This window comes from Cebidichthys violaceus, unplaced genomic scaffold (assembly GCF_023349555.1).
Source record: "Cebidichthys violaceus isolate CVI_PGR_0920_01 unplaced genomic scaffold, fCebVio1.0.p SCAF_12, whole genome shotgun sequence".
Taxonomy (NCBI): domain Eukaryota; kingdom Metazoa; phylum Chordata; class Actinopteri; order Perciformes; family Stichaeidae; genus Cebidichthys; species Cebidichthys violaceus.
Genome location: NW_027176285.1, coordinates 12,919,792 through 12,937,414, shown reverse-complemented (window position 1 = coordinate 12,937,414; position 17,623 = coordinate 12,919,792). Strand labels below are relative to the sequence as shown.

Below are 17,623 nucleotides of genomic sequence, written 5' to 3'. Positions count from 1 at the left end.
CACTTTTGTTCTGCCCATTATTTAAACTAAACCACATGCTGGTGTAATGTACGTTTCTTAAAGGAATAGCTTCCTCACTTTGTTGAGTTAGATTGATTCCATTCTTATATGTGTTTGTAGGAAAACAAATCTGCCTACCAGCGTCTCTAAAGCTCACTAATTTCACACACATCACATCCTTCCTGGAGTCCTGTCATCAGCACGAGGATGCTGGGACAATGAGTGAAGACCAGAGGAAGTCTCTGCCCCCCCCCCCCCCCCCCCCCCCCACCACAAACAGCAACTTGCTGTCTTTATTCTTTTTGTGTGGGTAGTGAGCTTTAGAGGTCCTGGTAGGCTGATGTTTCTTTTAAACAGAACCATAGCTAGCTGTTTCCCCCTGTTTTCAGTCTGTATGCTAAGCTAAGCTAACCGACTGCTGGCCGTAGCTTCATATTTAACCTACAAACACGAGAGCGGTACCGATCTTCTCATCTGACCCAAAACATTTTTTGTCCACTTGGGGGGAAGCAGAAACAAGCTGCGAACTCAAACTTAAGTTATAATGGTAAACCTGTTTGCAAACAGTTGTTTATTTCCACATCCAGCAGATGCAGAGAAAGATTATCATTCATTTGGAGTCGTGTTTCTGGTCCACTACTCGCTCTCTTTTAGCTCTGTTTTTGGTCTCCACCAACTCCCACAGGAAATATCTGTCCCTTTAGCTGCTAAATGCTCCTCTATTTTCACCAGTTAGTTGCTAACTTTGCCTCTCGGGTGTTTGGTTCTGGACAGGAAGCGTGCTGTGGGTTTATCAGAGCCTTTTGGGGACCATAAAACCAAAACTAAAAAAGCTCCACAGAGCTCCTGCAGAAATATAGATAATTTCCGCTTTAATTTCTCTCATGAGAGAAAGTGCAGCAGGACATGTCCACTTCAGAGGTCATGTTGTTCCTGCAGCGCGCTGAGTTTGGGCGTTACTAAACTAACATGAGCTCATTCCTGCTCACAGGAGGTGGCAGGATGCAGACTGTGGGAGATTAGGTCCACAGAGAAGGCAGTGGCACAGTTCCAGGCCAGTTTGATTCCTGTTGTTTTCTGTATCCTCTGTGGCACATTTCATCGTTCTCTGGGCATCGTCCAGTCAGCGTGGATTTAACAATAGAGGGTTAAGGCGTTGGGAAAAAGAACAAAAACACGTTGTGTTCTCAGTGAAAGTTTAAAAGCTGATAAACAGGCATCCCGAAATCCACAAAAATGTCCTGTTTCCTCTATTTTAATTCATTCTTTAGAAGAAATGAAGACACAGAGGTTACAGGCAGACAGAGAGGTATCTCACTTCCCCAGAGAATCTCAGATTTTACCATCTGGTGTATGATTCAGATCTGTGAAAAACAATATTTAGTGTGTATACTGTACGTGTGTGTGTGTGTGTGTGTGTGTGTGTGTGTGTGTGTGTGTGCAGGAGGACATAATGAAAACCCTTCTGAAAGAGGATCATTGTCTATTTTGATCCAGAGACAGAGGAAGGTGTCTGGTATTAAATACAAACTGTGGTCCGTCTTCTATTTCACACCTGTCTTATTCTATTTCAGCTTGTTTTTATTTTATCTTCTCTTGGCTCTTAAATGACACTTTAAATAGTTTTTACATAAATGTGGTTCTTTTGCACTCTGTCTTTTGTCTTTTTGATGTTTTAAGTGAAACGACTTAAATTGCATTGTCGCTAAAATGAGGTACGTAAATAAACTGGCCCTGCATGTATGGACCAACATGTATCTGCTGATGAAGCTAAATTGTGGGTGCAGTTAGAGAGCTAACAATATGAAAGGTTTAATGAGAGGTTAATGCAGCCGAGCAGGAAAGCTACAGTCAAACATGCAAAGTGGAAGTATGTTTAATAACATATCTTTGTCTAGAGTTAGTGATTTATTGACATACAGTGCAGGAATTGGGTTGTTATGAGATCCTTTAATTAAGTAAAAGTATAGCACATTTACTTTACTTTCGGTAAGAACAGAAAGTACTATCAGCAGCGTGTACTTGTGCTTCAGTGGGTACATTTGGGGGAGGATGCATCCCTGTTTTTCCCAGGGACTGTGTCGTTGACGGATTGAACAATGTCCTCTGTATTTTTAGAAAATAAAATCCTGAAGCATATCAACGTTTTCACTATTTGACGTGCCAACTAGACGTAAGTTCAGAGCTAAAGGAGCCACGCTGCTTTCATTTTGTACTCAATCACTTGTGACATCTGTGAGAAAACAACAAACTGTGTTTTTCCAGATAATTAACACTGTTACAGTTGTGGTCAAAAGTTTACATACACTTGTAAAGAACATAATGTCATGGCTCTCTTGAGTTTCCAGTTATTTCTACAACTCTGATTTTTCTCTGATAGAGTGATTGGAACAGATACTTCTTTGTCACAAAAAACATTCATGAAGTTTGGTTCTTTCATGACTTTATTATGGGTTAACAGAAAAAGTGACAAAATCCGCTGGGTCAAAAATATACATACAGCAACATGAATTAGCAATTTTGGTGACTTAAAAAGTTGTGTCAATGAAATGAGCTTCATAGCATGGCCTCTTAACTTCTTGTGAGTGATTATGAGTGACTACAGCTGGTGACTTCTCTGAGGCCATTTAAATAGGGCTCATTGGATACAAACGCCCACAAACGCTACAATGGGAAAGTCAAAGGAGCTCAGCATGGATCTGAAAAAGCGAATCATTGACTTGAACAAGTCAGGAAAGTCACTTAGAGCCATTTCAAAGCAGCTGCAGGTCCCAAGAGCAACAGTACAAACAATTGTTTGTAAGTATAAAGTGCATGGCACTGTTTTGTCACTGCCACGATCAGGAAGAAAACACAAGCTATCACCTGCTGCTGAGAGAAAATTGGTCAGGAGGGTGAAGAGTCAACCGAGAACCACCAAAAAGCAGATCTGCCAAGAATTAGAAGCTGCTGGAACACAGGTGTCAGTGTCCACAGTCAAGCGTGTTTTGCATCTCCGTGGACTGAGAGGCTGCCGTGCAAGAAGGAAGCCCTTGCTCCAAAAGCGGCACCTTAAGGCTCGACTGAAGTTTGCTGCTGATCACGTGGACAAAGATAAGACCTTCTGGAGGAAAGTTCTGTGGTCAGACGAAACAAAAATCGAGCTGTTTGGCCACAATGCCCAGCAATATGTTTGGAGGAGAAAAGGTGAGGCCTTTAACCCCAAGAACACCATGCCTACCGTCAAGTACGGTGGTGGTAGTATTATGCTGTGGGGCTGTTTTGCTGCCAATGGAACTGGTGCTTTACAGAGAGTAAATGGGATAATGAAGAAGGAGGATTACCTTCAAATTCTTCAAGATAACCTAAAATCATCAGCCCGAAGGTTGGGTCTTGGGCGCAGTTGGGTGTTCCAACAGGGCAATGACCCCAAACGCACATCAAAAGTGGTAATGGAATGGCTAAATCAGGCTAGAATTAGGGTTTTAGAATGACCTTCACAAAGTCCTGACTTAAATCCCATTGAGAACATGTGGACAATGCTGAAGAAACAAGTCCATGTCAGAAAGCCATCAAATTTAACTGAACTGCACCAATTCTGTCAAGAGGAGTGGTCAAAGATTCAACGAGAAGCTTGCCAGAAGCTTGTGGATGGCTACCAAAAGCGCCTAATTGAAGTGAAAATGGCCAAGGGACATGTAACCAAATATAAGCACTGCTGTATGTATATTTTTGACCCAGCAGATTTGATCACTTTTTCTGTTAACCCATAATAAAGTCATGAAAGAACCAAACTTCATGAATGTTTTTTGTGACAAAGAAGTATCTCTTCCAATCACTCTACAGAGAAAAATCAGATTTGTAGAAATAATGGGGAAACTCAAGAGAGCCATGACATTATGTTCTTTACAAGTGTATGTAAACTTTTGACCACAACTGTATATGAGATCTTCATCATTGTGGGAAACAAAGTTGTTTGTAGCGGTCAAAGGCAAATCCTTTCATCTAAACATATGGATGAATAGAGGAGAGTGTCTGTGCTCCAGGAATGTAAGAGATGGGAGATTCTGAGACTCTGAACTTAAGTTACCATGATGCTTTGGGGAATGTAAACAGGAAGTATAATCTCACAGTCCAATGTCAAGTCCAACTTCTAAACTTTGTGCTTCAATTCCTAAACAAGTCATTATTCACCAGACTAAGAAATAATAAACATAGACTGTATGTGAGCTCAGGAAGAGAAGGGGATTTCCCTTCCAGGGCGGACAGACATGTATACGACATGGTGAGTACAGAACAGATCAACAGGTCAAATCGCAGTGTGGATTCATGGAGGTTGGATCCAAGAGCAACTACAGCTTCCACCATCATCACCTTATATATTTTTGGGTTGCTTAAGATGATCATATTTTTAAAATATGAAGCTGTAAAGTATACTATTGCTGTTATATAACAGCCCCGTCCAGCTGGCTCGGTCTGGTTCCTAGTTGTGTTGCAGGAATGAGTCCAACCCGGATATGAATCAGCATTCTTTCAGTTTCGGTTCCTTTGTCTCAAAGTCAGTTTTCAAACGAAGGTTTTTTAATGTGTTTTTGATAAGATTCCTGAAATAAGAAATATTTGGAGGTTTTAAAGTTTAGTTTTCTGATATCAAATAGGTCAGTAAAAATCCCTTTAAGAAGCTTTAACGTGTCTTAAAAAAGAGTCTAAATGAGACTACTTAAGCGTCCTCACGAGAACACTAGTCCTCCTTTAAACTTAGAGTTCAGGTGGAGTTCCTTTACAGCCTAATGTTAGCTTTTTACTTCTGCTGATTGTATTCACGCTTCAAAAATCATAAAGGTGGTGCTCATTTGTGAAGATTATCAGCAATCGTAACGTAAACAGTAAATATTTTCTGGGATAATCCAAAATCTACTTAAGGGATGGCCTACAAAAATACATCATCTCGCTCGATCTCTTCAATCATCCGTGCAACCTCCAATCACTGCACATTTTCTCTCTGTTGTTTTTGTGAGTAAGCGTTTACTTCAACAAATTCTTGTCTATTGTCGTCTGAAAACTTGAACCAATTCATGACATTGTGAAATGAATGTAGAGGAATAAGAAGTTCCTCTAACATTTAGTGAGCAGAAGTATGAAATCAGATTAAATTTAAAAACTCACAGCAGTTGAGTCATTGTAAAGTTGTGTCATTTGCTCTGCTCTAAGTTTTTGTGTTGAAGATTATATATTTCCCTGCATGACCATGATCCTGAATATATAGTAAACTATTCTGGAATACTTTGAAGTCTCAGAAAAAGCAAGTGTGCTGACTTCAATGTGAACTTTTAGAAGCGGGAGACACTTGATTCATCATCTTGAATGTTTGGACCCTTTACTTCCTGTCTTTGAACTCTGAACCAAAGACAGCGTTGGTACACCAGCTCACCTCCAAGAGTCACAAAACTACAGTGACACAACACGGCTATGACAAAGTGCTTTGCCACTTTTACTTCTCCTCTCTTTTGGCCATTTGGGGGCAAGTTTGAACACTATACAGACAAATCCTCCCCTTTGAATATGCCAAACTTGCTAGCAAACAGTTGCTTATTTGCACATCCAGCAGATGCAGAGAAAGATTATCATTCGTTTGGAGTCGTGTTTCTGGTCACCTGATAGTCTCTTTCTATTAGCTCTGTTTTTGGTCTCCACCAACTCTCGTGGGTGATATTTGGCTCTTAAGATGCTAAATGCTCGACAATTTTCACCAGCTAGTCGCTAACTTTGCGGGCAAGGAGGGTACTGTGAGTTTATCAGAGTTTTTAAAAGGCCTGATACAGCTGAAAACAACACTGAGAGCAGAGAGAGGGGAACCAAAACAGTAAAGTTGTGGACCAAAAAAAAAAAAAAACAACGAGCAGAAAGACACTTAAAAGCTCCACAGAGCTCCGGCAGAGCTGGGTGATAACTATCTCTTGATCTGAGAGGTAGTGAAATGTCTGGCTCTCAATCTGCTCAATGCTCCACTATGTTCACTGCTCTCTAACTGTGTGTCTGATTTTAGTTTAGATGAATTTTGTTTCGTCTGTCAGAACTTCCTCCCTGTAAACAGCTTCCGGCTGCAGCCGGGAACAAGTTTGAGAAGAGAGGTGAGAGTGAAAGAAAACGGTAAAACCCAAACAATGAACTGCAAAGTTGGGGGATATTTATTCATGGTTTTTTTTTCCCTTTAAAGTGTGTGAAACATATGAATAAAAGAAGACTTACAGGGCAAATTCAGAAATGAAGCAAGAAAGTTTTACAGTCAATCGTGGCCTAGATTCACCGCAGAGTTTAATGTTGTTTACACGGCATCCATCCAAATAGTCCACTAATCAGAGATTACCAGCAATGATAACTGTGTGTTGAGGGAGTGTGGGACGACTTGAATGATTAATTTCACATAACATGTAAATACTGTGGCAGCAGTGTTGTATTCGGAGCTTTAAGTTAAAACAAAACAAAAAGAAAAGGTGATTAAGTGGCGTCTACAGTACAAAAAGCCCTGAAATGAAACAGTGTGATAATGAAGGGGGATGTCACCCTCTTGTGGAGAATAACAGGCTTCTTTCTAACATTTTCTAATGGACAAGACAAGCAAAAAGGTTGCTTTTTTATTTATAATAACCTGACAGCTTCATTTGGCATCAGGCCCTTATAGGACTATTTACTGTAAGTCTTCTATATATATATATATATAAGTCATCTCAGTTCCTCCTCACACGCTCAGTAACACATTCTTTCTCTCTGAAATCCAGACCCCAAAGTCGTAAAAAAGCTATTTCAATCAGGAGAGACAAGTGACTGATTAGTAGTTAACATTTTATTATGACGGAATGATGCATTAATTAGTTACGCAGAAATTATTTGGCGCTTGAACTCGCCGAGGAGATTTGTGATCGAGTTGTGATTGCCCTGAGCGGCAACAATATCAATCCCCCCGAGGAGTCCAGACACTGGTGGTGGTGGCTGGAGGATCGGCTGGAATTGGCTGGAGATGATGATGATGGAGTGCTGAATCGGCGAAGACAGATGGTGCTGGGGAGGAGGAGGGTCGCATGAAACAGCAGCAGACGCTGGCAGCGGGGATGCAGCACCTTTAAAAGTAGACAGCAGCATGCTGATAGGCTGACGAAGAGGGTGTGCCTGAGCGCTATTGGCTGAGGGCGACCCGGCTGACTAACAGCTGATTGAGTCTATGACACCTCTGACAGTGACAGCCGGTATAGAGTGTGTGCTGCTAGTGGGAGAGCCGTATGGAGAAAGGCCTTTAAGCCTAAGCATGAGGGGATAGTCTTCCTGTCTGAACTTGCGCTAGAGCTTCATTTCTTGCTTGTTTGTACAATAAGAAACAAAAAGCAGTATTGTGGCGTACAATGACTTCTATACAGGAAACAGATGAGCCTTCTGAGCAGAAAGGAAGCAGGCCTGAAATAGATGTGTGATTTCTGTTTATTTCACTGTCAATTAATATTGCTTTCATTTGTGTTCATGCTTACAAATGAATAACTGTTTTAAAATGGTAACAAATTACTTGGATGACTCTGTTGTTGTATCTTCCCGTTTACTTAACCTCTTTGTCTTTTTGCTGCTTCTCCTCAAACATATTCATGTTTCTTGTTTCTTGTTTGTGGCGACGAGCAGATGCATTTATTTGTTTCTCAGTTTGAGTCATCCGGGATGCTTTCAGCTCCGTGTCAGCGATGACGTCTGAGGCGAGGAAGGGTCTCTGGTGGATCTGAATGAGGTCAAACAGATGCTGGTACTGAAAACATCTCCTCTCACGTATCTGATAAACAGATTGGATGAAAACAAGATGAGGCTCCCATCTGTGATCAGCTGTTCCTGCCTCAGATGAGGCTTGAATAATAAAACTGGAATATGCAAATAAAAACATTTAGATGACTATTCAAGCAGATAAAGATCTGTAAATATAAAAGTAAGATTGAGAAAACCTGAAAAACCTGAACTAAAGTTACCATAAAAGACACATACACCCGTATATGTCGAGGAACATGTAAATATGACTGCAGTTATTTTGTCCACATGTGCGATTTTTGACAAGTTAAGCAGGTCCCAACATGTTAAGGGGTTATGTACCAAAATATGAGTTCTACTGAAGAATATCTATGGAAGCCCATTTTCGCCAATGTGATGAATAAAGTCATCATAATTCCAAACTTCATTTTGACACACTAACTCATTATTTTGATAATATGTCATTATTTTTCAATATTTGGTCAGTATTTTGACATACTAAGTCATTATTTAGTGAAACTAAGTAAAACATAATTAGAAAATACCAAATACTAAGTCATTATTTTGACAAACAAAGTATTTTTTTGACATACAAAGTACTAAGTCAAAATATTGAGCAAGCTACACAGTATTTGTAGATGCTAACTCAATACTTTGATAGTTTGTCATCATAATGACTAAAATAACATACATATCTCCAAAAAAAAGAACAGGGGAAGTGAAGACTAAATAAAAGTGCTCATGTTCGGACAAGCTTATCATCTTCAGGCAGACATTTCCTTGCTGAACCAGGGCCCCCTTCCAGAATATTACCTCACTCTACATCCCTCCAGGCATCAGACAACAAAAACCCCAAAGTTTCCGAACGTGCCTCGTCTCCATTTAAGTTGATTTACAGTAACATACAGCAAGGACTCATTTCAGGGTCAAATGAAAAAGAAGCAATAGGTTACGGCTGATATGAATCTCATAAAACAGGGTGTAGAGCTACAGAGTGACAAAGACCATGTGTGGAGGCGTCACTGCACACTGTGCATGTTAAAACAGAAACCAAAGACAACCCACATTCCTGTTGAAGCAGAGATGATGTCAAGTTTTGTTTTTTTTGTTTTCTTACTCTGTGGGTTTGGGGAGGTGTTTGTGACGTTAGAACGCCAACAGAGCAGCAGCAGACGGAGGCGACAATAGCACATGTGAGGCTGAGCGTCAAGTATTAGACGAGAGAAGTGAGATTGTTACAGTGCTGTTAATAAACGCCGAGGAAAGAAAATGGGGAAGCTTCTTCTCTTTCTACTGGTTGCTGTTCTCTGTAGGAGTGGTTCTCTTCAAAGGAAAGGTGAGTTAAAGATTAAAACTTCTGTGTTATATATTTTACTTTACAATTTACTTATTCTGAAACATTCACCTTCACAGCTTTGATCTTATTACTTACAGTGATGATTAACTGTATGTTCATTTGCTGATTATGAAGAAATTAAGTGATCCTTGATTAAGTCGTTTCTAAGTTAAAGTTGAATCAGTGGTGGTGGAAAGTAACTAAGTACATTTACTCAAGTACTGTACTTAAGTAAAAATGTAAGGTACTTGTACTTTACATGAGTATTTCCATCTTATACTTATACATCTTAAACTGAAGGATGAAGTGCTTCCTTTATGTGTTGATGTTGAATGTTTGTGATAAACTGAAGGAAGAAGTGTTTCCTTTATGTGTTGATGTTGAATGTTTGACTTTTAACTTATCACACTTAAACAAGGATGTGAGCACTCCTTCAACCACAGAAAAAACACAACTTGTGTAGTAAAACTGGTTTTGCATAAAATTGCATAATACTATAATAAATCTTATGAAAAACGTCATTCACTTTTGCATTTTCTTGTTGTTGTTGCAGGGAACAGGAGAAACAAAGTCCAGATGAACAGCTCTAAGGTTGCTGTGCCCAGAACATTTGAAGGGATCCTCATCCATCAGCCCAAACTCTTTCCAGTGCTCAATGGGACTCAAGCTCCCATTTCATCTCATCCCGCTCCAGCACTGCAGTCCCTAAGCAACGGCACAGTCGGGTACCTCCGCGGGCCTCTGAGCACGCGGGTCATCCCCATCGTTTATATGCTGGTCGTTGCCATCGGGATCCCGGCCAACATCGCCATCTTGTGCACGCTGCCCTCCAAGATCAGGACGGTGTCCTCCGCCATCCTCTACTGCAGCCTGGCCGTCTCCGACCTCTTCCTCCTCCTCTCCCTCTTCTTCAAGGCCCACTACCATTTCCACGGAAACCACTGGGTGCTCGGGGAGGCCGCCTGTCGGGTGGTCACGGCCTGTTTCTACGGAAACCTCTACTGCTCGGCCCAGACACTGGCCTGCATCAGCGTCAAGCGCTACCTGGCCTTGGTGTACCCGTTCATGTACAAGACCCTCCCCAAGAGGATGTTCACGGCCTGGGTCACGGTGGCCGTGTGGGGGGTGTTTGGCGCCGCTGTCATCCCCGAACTGCTCGTCCAGCAGAGCTACTGGCTCCCCGAGGTCGGCCGCATCACCTGCCACGACGTCTTGCCCCTGGGCTACGAATCCCACTCCTTCCTGGTCTACTACAACCTGATTCTGACCGTCTTCGGCCTCCTGGCGCCGCTGGTGGTCACGGTCGTGTGCTACGGCCGGATCGTGTGCGAGCTCAACCGATCGCACCACGACTGGACGATGTACATCAAGGCCAGCTCGCTGATGTTCGTCATCTTCCTGCTGTGCTTCGCTCCCGCCGGACTCCTGCACTTCGTCCACTACGTGCAGCTGTTCGCGGACGGGACGGAGAGTTTGTACGTGCACTTTCAAGTGGCGGTGTGTTTGTGCTGCCTCCATGCCTGTCTGGACCCCTTCCTCTTCGTCCTCATGTCCAAGTCTACAGGAGCCACGCTTTACTTCAGGGGTTTTAAAGGCAAGACCCTCAGCCTGTCTGTGTAAGAGGGGCCTGAACCAAAAACTGGTTTTAATTGTGCAGCAGATTAAGAGGGAGATTTTCTCTGTGGCTGGAATCCAAAGAGAAAGCAAAAGGACCCCGATTGTACTTATGATAAACAAGCAATGGGCCAACGTATGTGTTGCATTAAATGTGCTCTCTTTAGAATAAAGTTTACATGTGTGTGAGTCAGAGAGAGGGAATGAGAAGATGGTAAATATGTTAATGTGTGTTTACCAGTGTAAATAATGAAAAGACAGAATGCATGTATGTATCAAACACTTGATCATTAATGGTTTTGTGTGTGATTGTTTTTGTAATATTTTCATTCTGTAGAGCTTGGGGGACAAAAATAACACAAAAGTATTTTTTTTTCATATTTGAGTTGAATTATGCTTGAAGTTCATAGCTGACAAGGAATAACATGAAACAGACTGACTTTAGAAAACTAGTCTGCTGTGTACTTTCTGTATTCCTGTTATCACATGTGGAGCTATGATGAGTAAAACATAAACTTTACTACGTCTGATGTTGTGTTTAATGTTTACTTGGATGATTTAGTGTGAATCCCTCTTCCTACAGCCAAACTATATGTACAATCTCTACAATTTAGAAATTCTACATATAGCCTCATTTAGCCTCAGTATATACAATATATATATATGATATAATAATATAAGATTTCGATTGATTTGTTTGTTTCGATTGCTTTGTTTATCTCATCTTTTGAATCCCTCAAGAGAAGAATTAATCATTAAACTAGCACTGAAGGAAATACCAACTCCACCGGGGGAGTTGGTATTTCCTGCCAATCAGCAGGATGTAGGGTGACACACATACATACATACACACACACACACACACACACACACACACACACACACACACACACACACACACACTATCAGACATATATAGAACTGGAAAAAACAGGTTCCTGAAATTATTTATTTGTGACTTTATTTGTTTGGAAACACGTCTGAGGCTACTAAATATAAATAGGTCTAAATATATACGAGTGTCTGTTACAAAAAAGCTACTTTAAACTTTAAAATAGTTGATTGTTGAGCAATCGATCACAAATGATCACATTTTATCTGCTATTGTAGCATTTCTTTTTCAAACACTATTAACCAAAAATTAGCATTTTAACCAGTCCATGTGAGCCCATATGAGCCCAGGGTGTTGAGCTAGCTAGCTTAGTAAGCCAGCTAGCTTGACGGGCAATTTAAACAATATATTTGTTATCACTTTAAATATGTTTTAGTGTTTAAATGTGATAGAGGAGTTGATCGTGTGACCGTCATCTTATATTGTTCTGTAAACCTGTCTTGTTAAGGCTTTTTGATGGATCACCTGCATGCTTTTAGATAAAATTGGGACATTCCCCTTAATTAAACATGTTATTTAAGTCTTTTGTGTTAGTGTAAAACCCCTCGAATGTACAAAATAACATTAACGGTAAAAAAAAAAAATATTCTGAAAATGCAAATAAGAGATACATGGGTCGATGAAGCTTCTACAAGAGGGCTTAAATTGTTGTGATTTATTTGGGAATTTAAGAGGCCCCTCGAAAAGATCAGCCCAGTCTGGCCCCAGTTGGCCCCTGTGGTTTGCATGGACCAGACCAACCACTGATGTCAAATAATCCAAACCAAAGACTTTTAAACATTTCCTGTAAAATGGCGTCAAAACAAACAGGAACACTCAACAGTGAGCCGTCATAAAGTTAGTCACAAGTTATAAAAACTAATGGAACTCACTTACATAAATGAAGCACGTCATGGTCTATTTTATATATGAATGGGGCCCTCTGCTGGTGTAAAGGGGTGCAAGCACATTCAGACACTGAACACAGTGAGTAAAGCTCCACAGCTGTTCAAATGAAACTCTTTATTCAACGTGTAAACACACCAGAGGAATCCACCTTTACACCGCGTTCACTTGAGCCTTTTCTTATCAAAATAAATCATATCAAGGACAGGTAATAGTGTTGTTTTTTTTACACACACCTCTACATATTGTTTCACAGCAGAGGTTCATGAATCTGAAAGTCATAATTCTGGTTCAGAATCTAACTGGAAACCTTCACAGATTCGACACCCCAGCCCTCTGCTGGATAACATCTTGCAGTACATACAGTCATCTCACCACGAGCATGCCCTTTCACAATGACCTAGAAGTCAACTCAGTATAATGAACACCTGTCCACAACACATCTGACAACACACGAGAATGATACATTCACCTTTGACTCGGGAATCACATGTCTGTCACCCCCACCCCCCCCCCCCCCCCCCCCCCACTCCCCCGCAGAGGAAACAGCGAAAGACACCAAAATGGAAAAAAAGCACACACACAACAGAAGGACTTCAGTAACAAACATGCAGGATCTTCTTCTTTTTTTTTTGGAAAAAGGGATGAAGGGTGTCAGCACAGGTGGAGGTGACGCGCAGAGATAAAGCATCAAACATCAGGAGAAAACTGATTGAAACGGTTGCATTCCAGTCCAAAAAACTGTAATCTTAAAAAAGGAAATAGCTGCATGGAGGAGGTCGTGTACTGCACACATTTGCTATTCAGAAATATGGCAACAGAACATCACATTCTGCATGTTGACACTAAATATCATCGTAAAACAGATTTCAGAATAACTGTATTTTTCTATGATTGAACAAACCCAGAAGTGAACATTTTACGAATTATCTAATGCCTTTTTTTAAACATTGTAGCAGCAAGAGTTTAATTCATTAAAGGTTTTAAAAGCTCTGTTCACCCAAATCCCAATAAAAATGTATTTTCTTATTTAGCTGAGTTGGTTTGAAGCCACGAAGGTAGTTTTATTTGTCCAGATATCCGTCTGACATTTCTGCTTCCAACTCATTACAATGCAGGTGAATGGAGTTTTATTTGAGGTGCAACATTGAAACATGGAATTTGGATAATCCACAGACCTCACTCTCAATAGTTTTTACAGGCTCTTCTTTCTATGAAGGAAATAGTCTCTATGAAGTCCGTTCACAGTGTGTTCTGTTGATCATCCAGAGGAACCAGGACACTGTTTCTAGAAAGATACGTCACAGTCCAGACTAAAATATCTCAACAACTATGGTCATGATCTGTATAGTTAGTAAATATGTATTTTTGGAAATTGGGTGAACTGATCCTTTAAGCATGGCTTTTAATTTCACTTCATCATGTAGTTCAAATCCTCTAAAAACACTTCCCAGGTATAAAAACAAAAAACAAAAAACGACTTGGATTTCCACACAGAAGACAGCCAAGTCGCCAGGAACAAGTGTTGGCAATGTGCGTTTCTGTAAACTATTGATACGTCAGTGTTTTTGCATACGGTCAGAGCAAGTGACGTAGTATATCGAGTGACCGTTATTGAAAGTCATGTGGTATTGTAACGAGTATAACAAGCAATAATGTCCACTAATGGTGGAAGAGTATTGGATGGAACAAACAAATATAGGACTTTTAAAATACCAAACACAGGAGACCATTGTTTGTGTCCAATGTTAAACCAACAGTGATCATGATTTTTGCTTTTTATGAAAAGCTATATAAATAAGTCAGCTAATTTTTTTAGTTGTTGTTGTTATTATATTAGTAGTACTTATTTGGGACGTTAATCTGTTACGCTGCGCTGTCAACGCTATGTAATGCTATGTTGTTACAGTTGTAACGTTACGCTGTCACGTTGTTCCATTGTCACTTTCCGCCGTCATGTTAAGCTTCCGCATTAAGCTGTTGCATTGAATATCACGTTATGCTGTCACATTGTCATATTGTTATGTTACGCTGTCACGCTAAGCTGCCGCATTACGCTGTCACATTGTCACGATGTCACGTGTCACGTTGCTATGTTGTTAAGTTGTTACATTGTTATGCTGTCATGTTACGCTGTCATGTCACATTGTTAAGTTGTTACGTTGTAACGTAACGTAGTAACGTTACGTATTACGTTGTCACGTTAAGTTGTTACATTACGTTGTGACGTTATGTTGTTGAAACTAATCATTTCCCAACGTTAATACATATTTATGAAAGTTATTTTTGGTTCAGAAACGTCAGCATCCAAGATGTTATGTTGTTTGCAAAAAAACGTACAATGCCAACATTTTTGCGACTGGGTTGGGATCTTGTAAGGGTTTGTCTGGACACACACACACCCACACATACACACACACACACACACACACACACATATACACACACACACACTGCAGTATCAAGAGATGAGAGCAGGACAGAGCAGCAAAGCTTCCTGCAAAGGTTTGGAAGGAGAGACGGGCTCAATGGAGAGAGAGGCACGACATTTGAGAAAGGCCTTTGAGTTTTGGAGGGAGCAGCAGCAGCAAGGCAGGAGGAGATAAACAGAGCAAGAGGACAAGACACGATGAGGAAACCAAGACGGTGAGACAGAAAAAACAAGGAGGAGAGCATATTATAACAGCAGAGTATAAATTCTTCTTGACAAGATCGGATTGCAACGGAGAGCAAAAGCCCTTCGCGGTGAGCTCGGTGCCACAAGACGAACACGACACAGACACAAGAGAGGGAGAGAGGAAGCATTCAGACAAAAAGGTTTCCAATCTCAAAAGTCTCTTACTGTAAAAAGCAGAAAATGTAAACTTCTTTTCACTTTAGAAATGTAGCTGCTGAAGTTGCCGGTTTTGACTAAACTACGATATTGTTATAGATTTATTTAATTTTTTTAAAATTATGGCCTTGTCATTCTTGCAAGTTGCAGCAAAAGGCTTGAACGTGGTCAACCATCAGTGGAGTTCTGATCTCAGGTGTAGAAGCGGAGGTCAAGAGCACACCGGTGAAGCAATAAATAACATAAATACTATAAATACATAAATTACTAAATATATAGCTTTACATGTAAACAAGCGTAATCACAAAAAAGACTGTTACAAAATGATTTGGAATAGTTTTTGAACATTTTGTTGAACGTCATAAGAGAAGATTACATCAAAGATAAAGTTACTGACAGCAGCCAGTTACACAGATGACGACTCGAGTCATTGTGACTTGGACTTGAGTCGACTCGAGTCACTGTTTTCATGACTTGCAACTTGATTTCAGAGAAAATTAAATGACTTGGAAGCTTAATTAAGACTTGTCAGCTGACTTGAGACTTTGCTCATTTCATGTTTTCAGTTATAGAACATTTAGAAATGGGAATAGCACTGTCATGTGTTTGGGGGGGGGTTATTGAGATGAAATTAACAAATAAATAAGCTTTTATAAATTCAAACAAAATATACAATTTCAATAATTTCTCATACTTTTTGAACTGTTTAGATATATTTGCTGTTAATATCATTACTAGACAGGTATTAATACCTTGTATCTTCTCTTTGTAAAGACAGGATACTGAAGGTAATACTGAAGTATCTTGACTTTACTTGACTTAAATAACCTGTGACTTGCCTCAACTTGACCGAGAAAGAACAACTTGGGACTTAAACCAAATGAACTGTGTCACATGTCTGTCCAACTAGCTTAGCTTAGCATAAAGACTGGAAGCAGAGGGAAAAAGCTAGCCTGGCTCTGCACCTGACCAAGAAATAGTCTGGCTCATAAAACCACAATCTGTTGTCTGAACGTGTCTTTTTTGTAAAGGCTTAAAGGGACAGTTCACCCCAAAATCAAAAATACATGTTTTTTTTTGTACCTGTCGAGCTATTTATCAGTCTAGATTGTTTTGGAGTGAGTTGGTAAGTGTTCGAGATAACAGCCGTAGGAATGTCTGCCTTCTCTCCAATATCATGGGTCTAGAAAACACTCTGCTTATGATGCTGAAAGTGTTAAAAAATACATTTTAAGAACTCAACAGCTCTCTTTCCAGTAATCATGACCCGGTAACTCAAGATAATCCACAGACCTTGTTGAGAGCAGTTTCATGTAAAAACTATGGTTGAAAGAAAATAGTTCCTACATGAAGCTGCTCACAACAATGTATTTTAGTCGTTTAAACAAACAGAGCTTTAGAGATGCCGGGAGGCAGATTTTGTTCCTCCACCATTGGACAGAGCCGTACTAGCACTTCCGTATGCTTCCAGCCTTTATGCTAAGCTAACTGGCTGCTAGTATGAGCTTTGAACAAGCGCATTTCCAAAAATGTCAAACTATTCCTTTCATCTGAGCAGGACTCCGAAGAGGACGGTTGAGGGCAGTCCAAGCCTTTTGCAGCTTTGACACATGCATTAGTGGGTCGCATGTGTGAAACAGCTAGTGAGCTGCTGATATACAGAGTTTTAATCACCGCTTGTTTTCTGGACTCTCTATATCTACGGCTCATTTCATTAATCTGTATTATTTACCAGGTATTTTACTCAGATAGAACAGAATAACAATCGCTTGTCCAGGTACTTGTTTGAGAACATCATTCATCAAATAATAAAAAAAACAAGATGGATGGCGGCAATGATTGTTTCGGTGATATTCAAATGAATCAGAGTCCATGACTGATTATTTATTCAGTAAGCTGAGTAAACACCTGGTGAACAACACGCTGTTCCGTGTCGAGGTTTACATGAGGACATTGGCGCGAGTGTCTGGCAGTCGGAGCCCCACCAGCCCGCCGCCAACCAACACAGACGACGCCATCAGGATGGGGATGGCCTTGGTGATGCCAACCAGCGAGCCAAAGATCAGGTTGCCCAGCACCGCTGCCAGCTTACACATGGCGTTACAGAAGCCAAAGCCTGTTCCCCTGGAAACAAGGAGACAAGGAGACACAGATGCAAGAGAGGGTCAGAATTTAAAGCAGTTTTTTTAATTGTAAATTGCTCAGGATTCAATTGTTCTACAGCAGAAGAACATGGTGGCTTTTCTGGAACACAATCCTCAGCTGTTGGCCTTTTTCAGAACTAGTAGATGAATTATTTGACTAA

General features: G+C 40.5%; 2 protein-coding genes across 2 annotated transcripts in view; one reads left to right on the top strand and one right to left on the bottom strand.

The window, feature by feature from the left end:
* Window positions 1-8,790: 8,790 nt before the first annotated feature.
* On the top strand, window positions 8,791-11,228 carry LOC137868684 (proteinase-activated receptor 3). The gene is made up of 2 exons (XM_068705574.1): window positions 8,791-9,094; window positions 9,648-11,228. The coding sequence occupies exons 1-2, from the start codon at window positions 9,028-9,030 to the stop codon at window positions 10,712-10,714; spliced, it is 1,134 nt and encodes a 377-aa protein (XP_068561675.1). The 5' UTR covers window positions 8,791-9,027; the 3' UTR covers window positions 10,715-11,228.
* A 1,802-nt stretch (window positions 11,229-13,030) lies between these two features.
* LOC137869237 (synaptic vesicle glycoprotein 2C-like) overlaps window positions 13,031-17,623 on the bottom strand; it is a 37,700-nt gene continuing 33,107 nt past the window's right edge. Inside the window, exon 13 of the mRNA XM_068706497.1 lies at window positions 13,031-17,442. Coding sequence (XP_068562598.1) covers window positions 17,259-17,442 — 184 coding nt within the window. The 3' untranslated portion in view covers window positions 13,031-17,258. The remainder of the gene's footprint in view (window positions 17,443-17,623) is intronic.

Coding starts and splice junctions, on each gene's coding strand:
- LOC137868684 (XM_068705574.1), top strand. CDS start 9,028: ATGGGGAAGCTTCTTCTCTTTCTACTGGTTGCTGTTCTCTGTAGGAGT. Junction 9,095..9,647: donor TGGTTCTCTTCAAAGGAAAG/GTGAGTTAAAGA, acceptor TTGTTGTTGCAG/GGAACAGGAGAAACAAAGTC.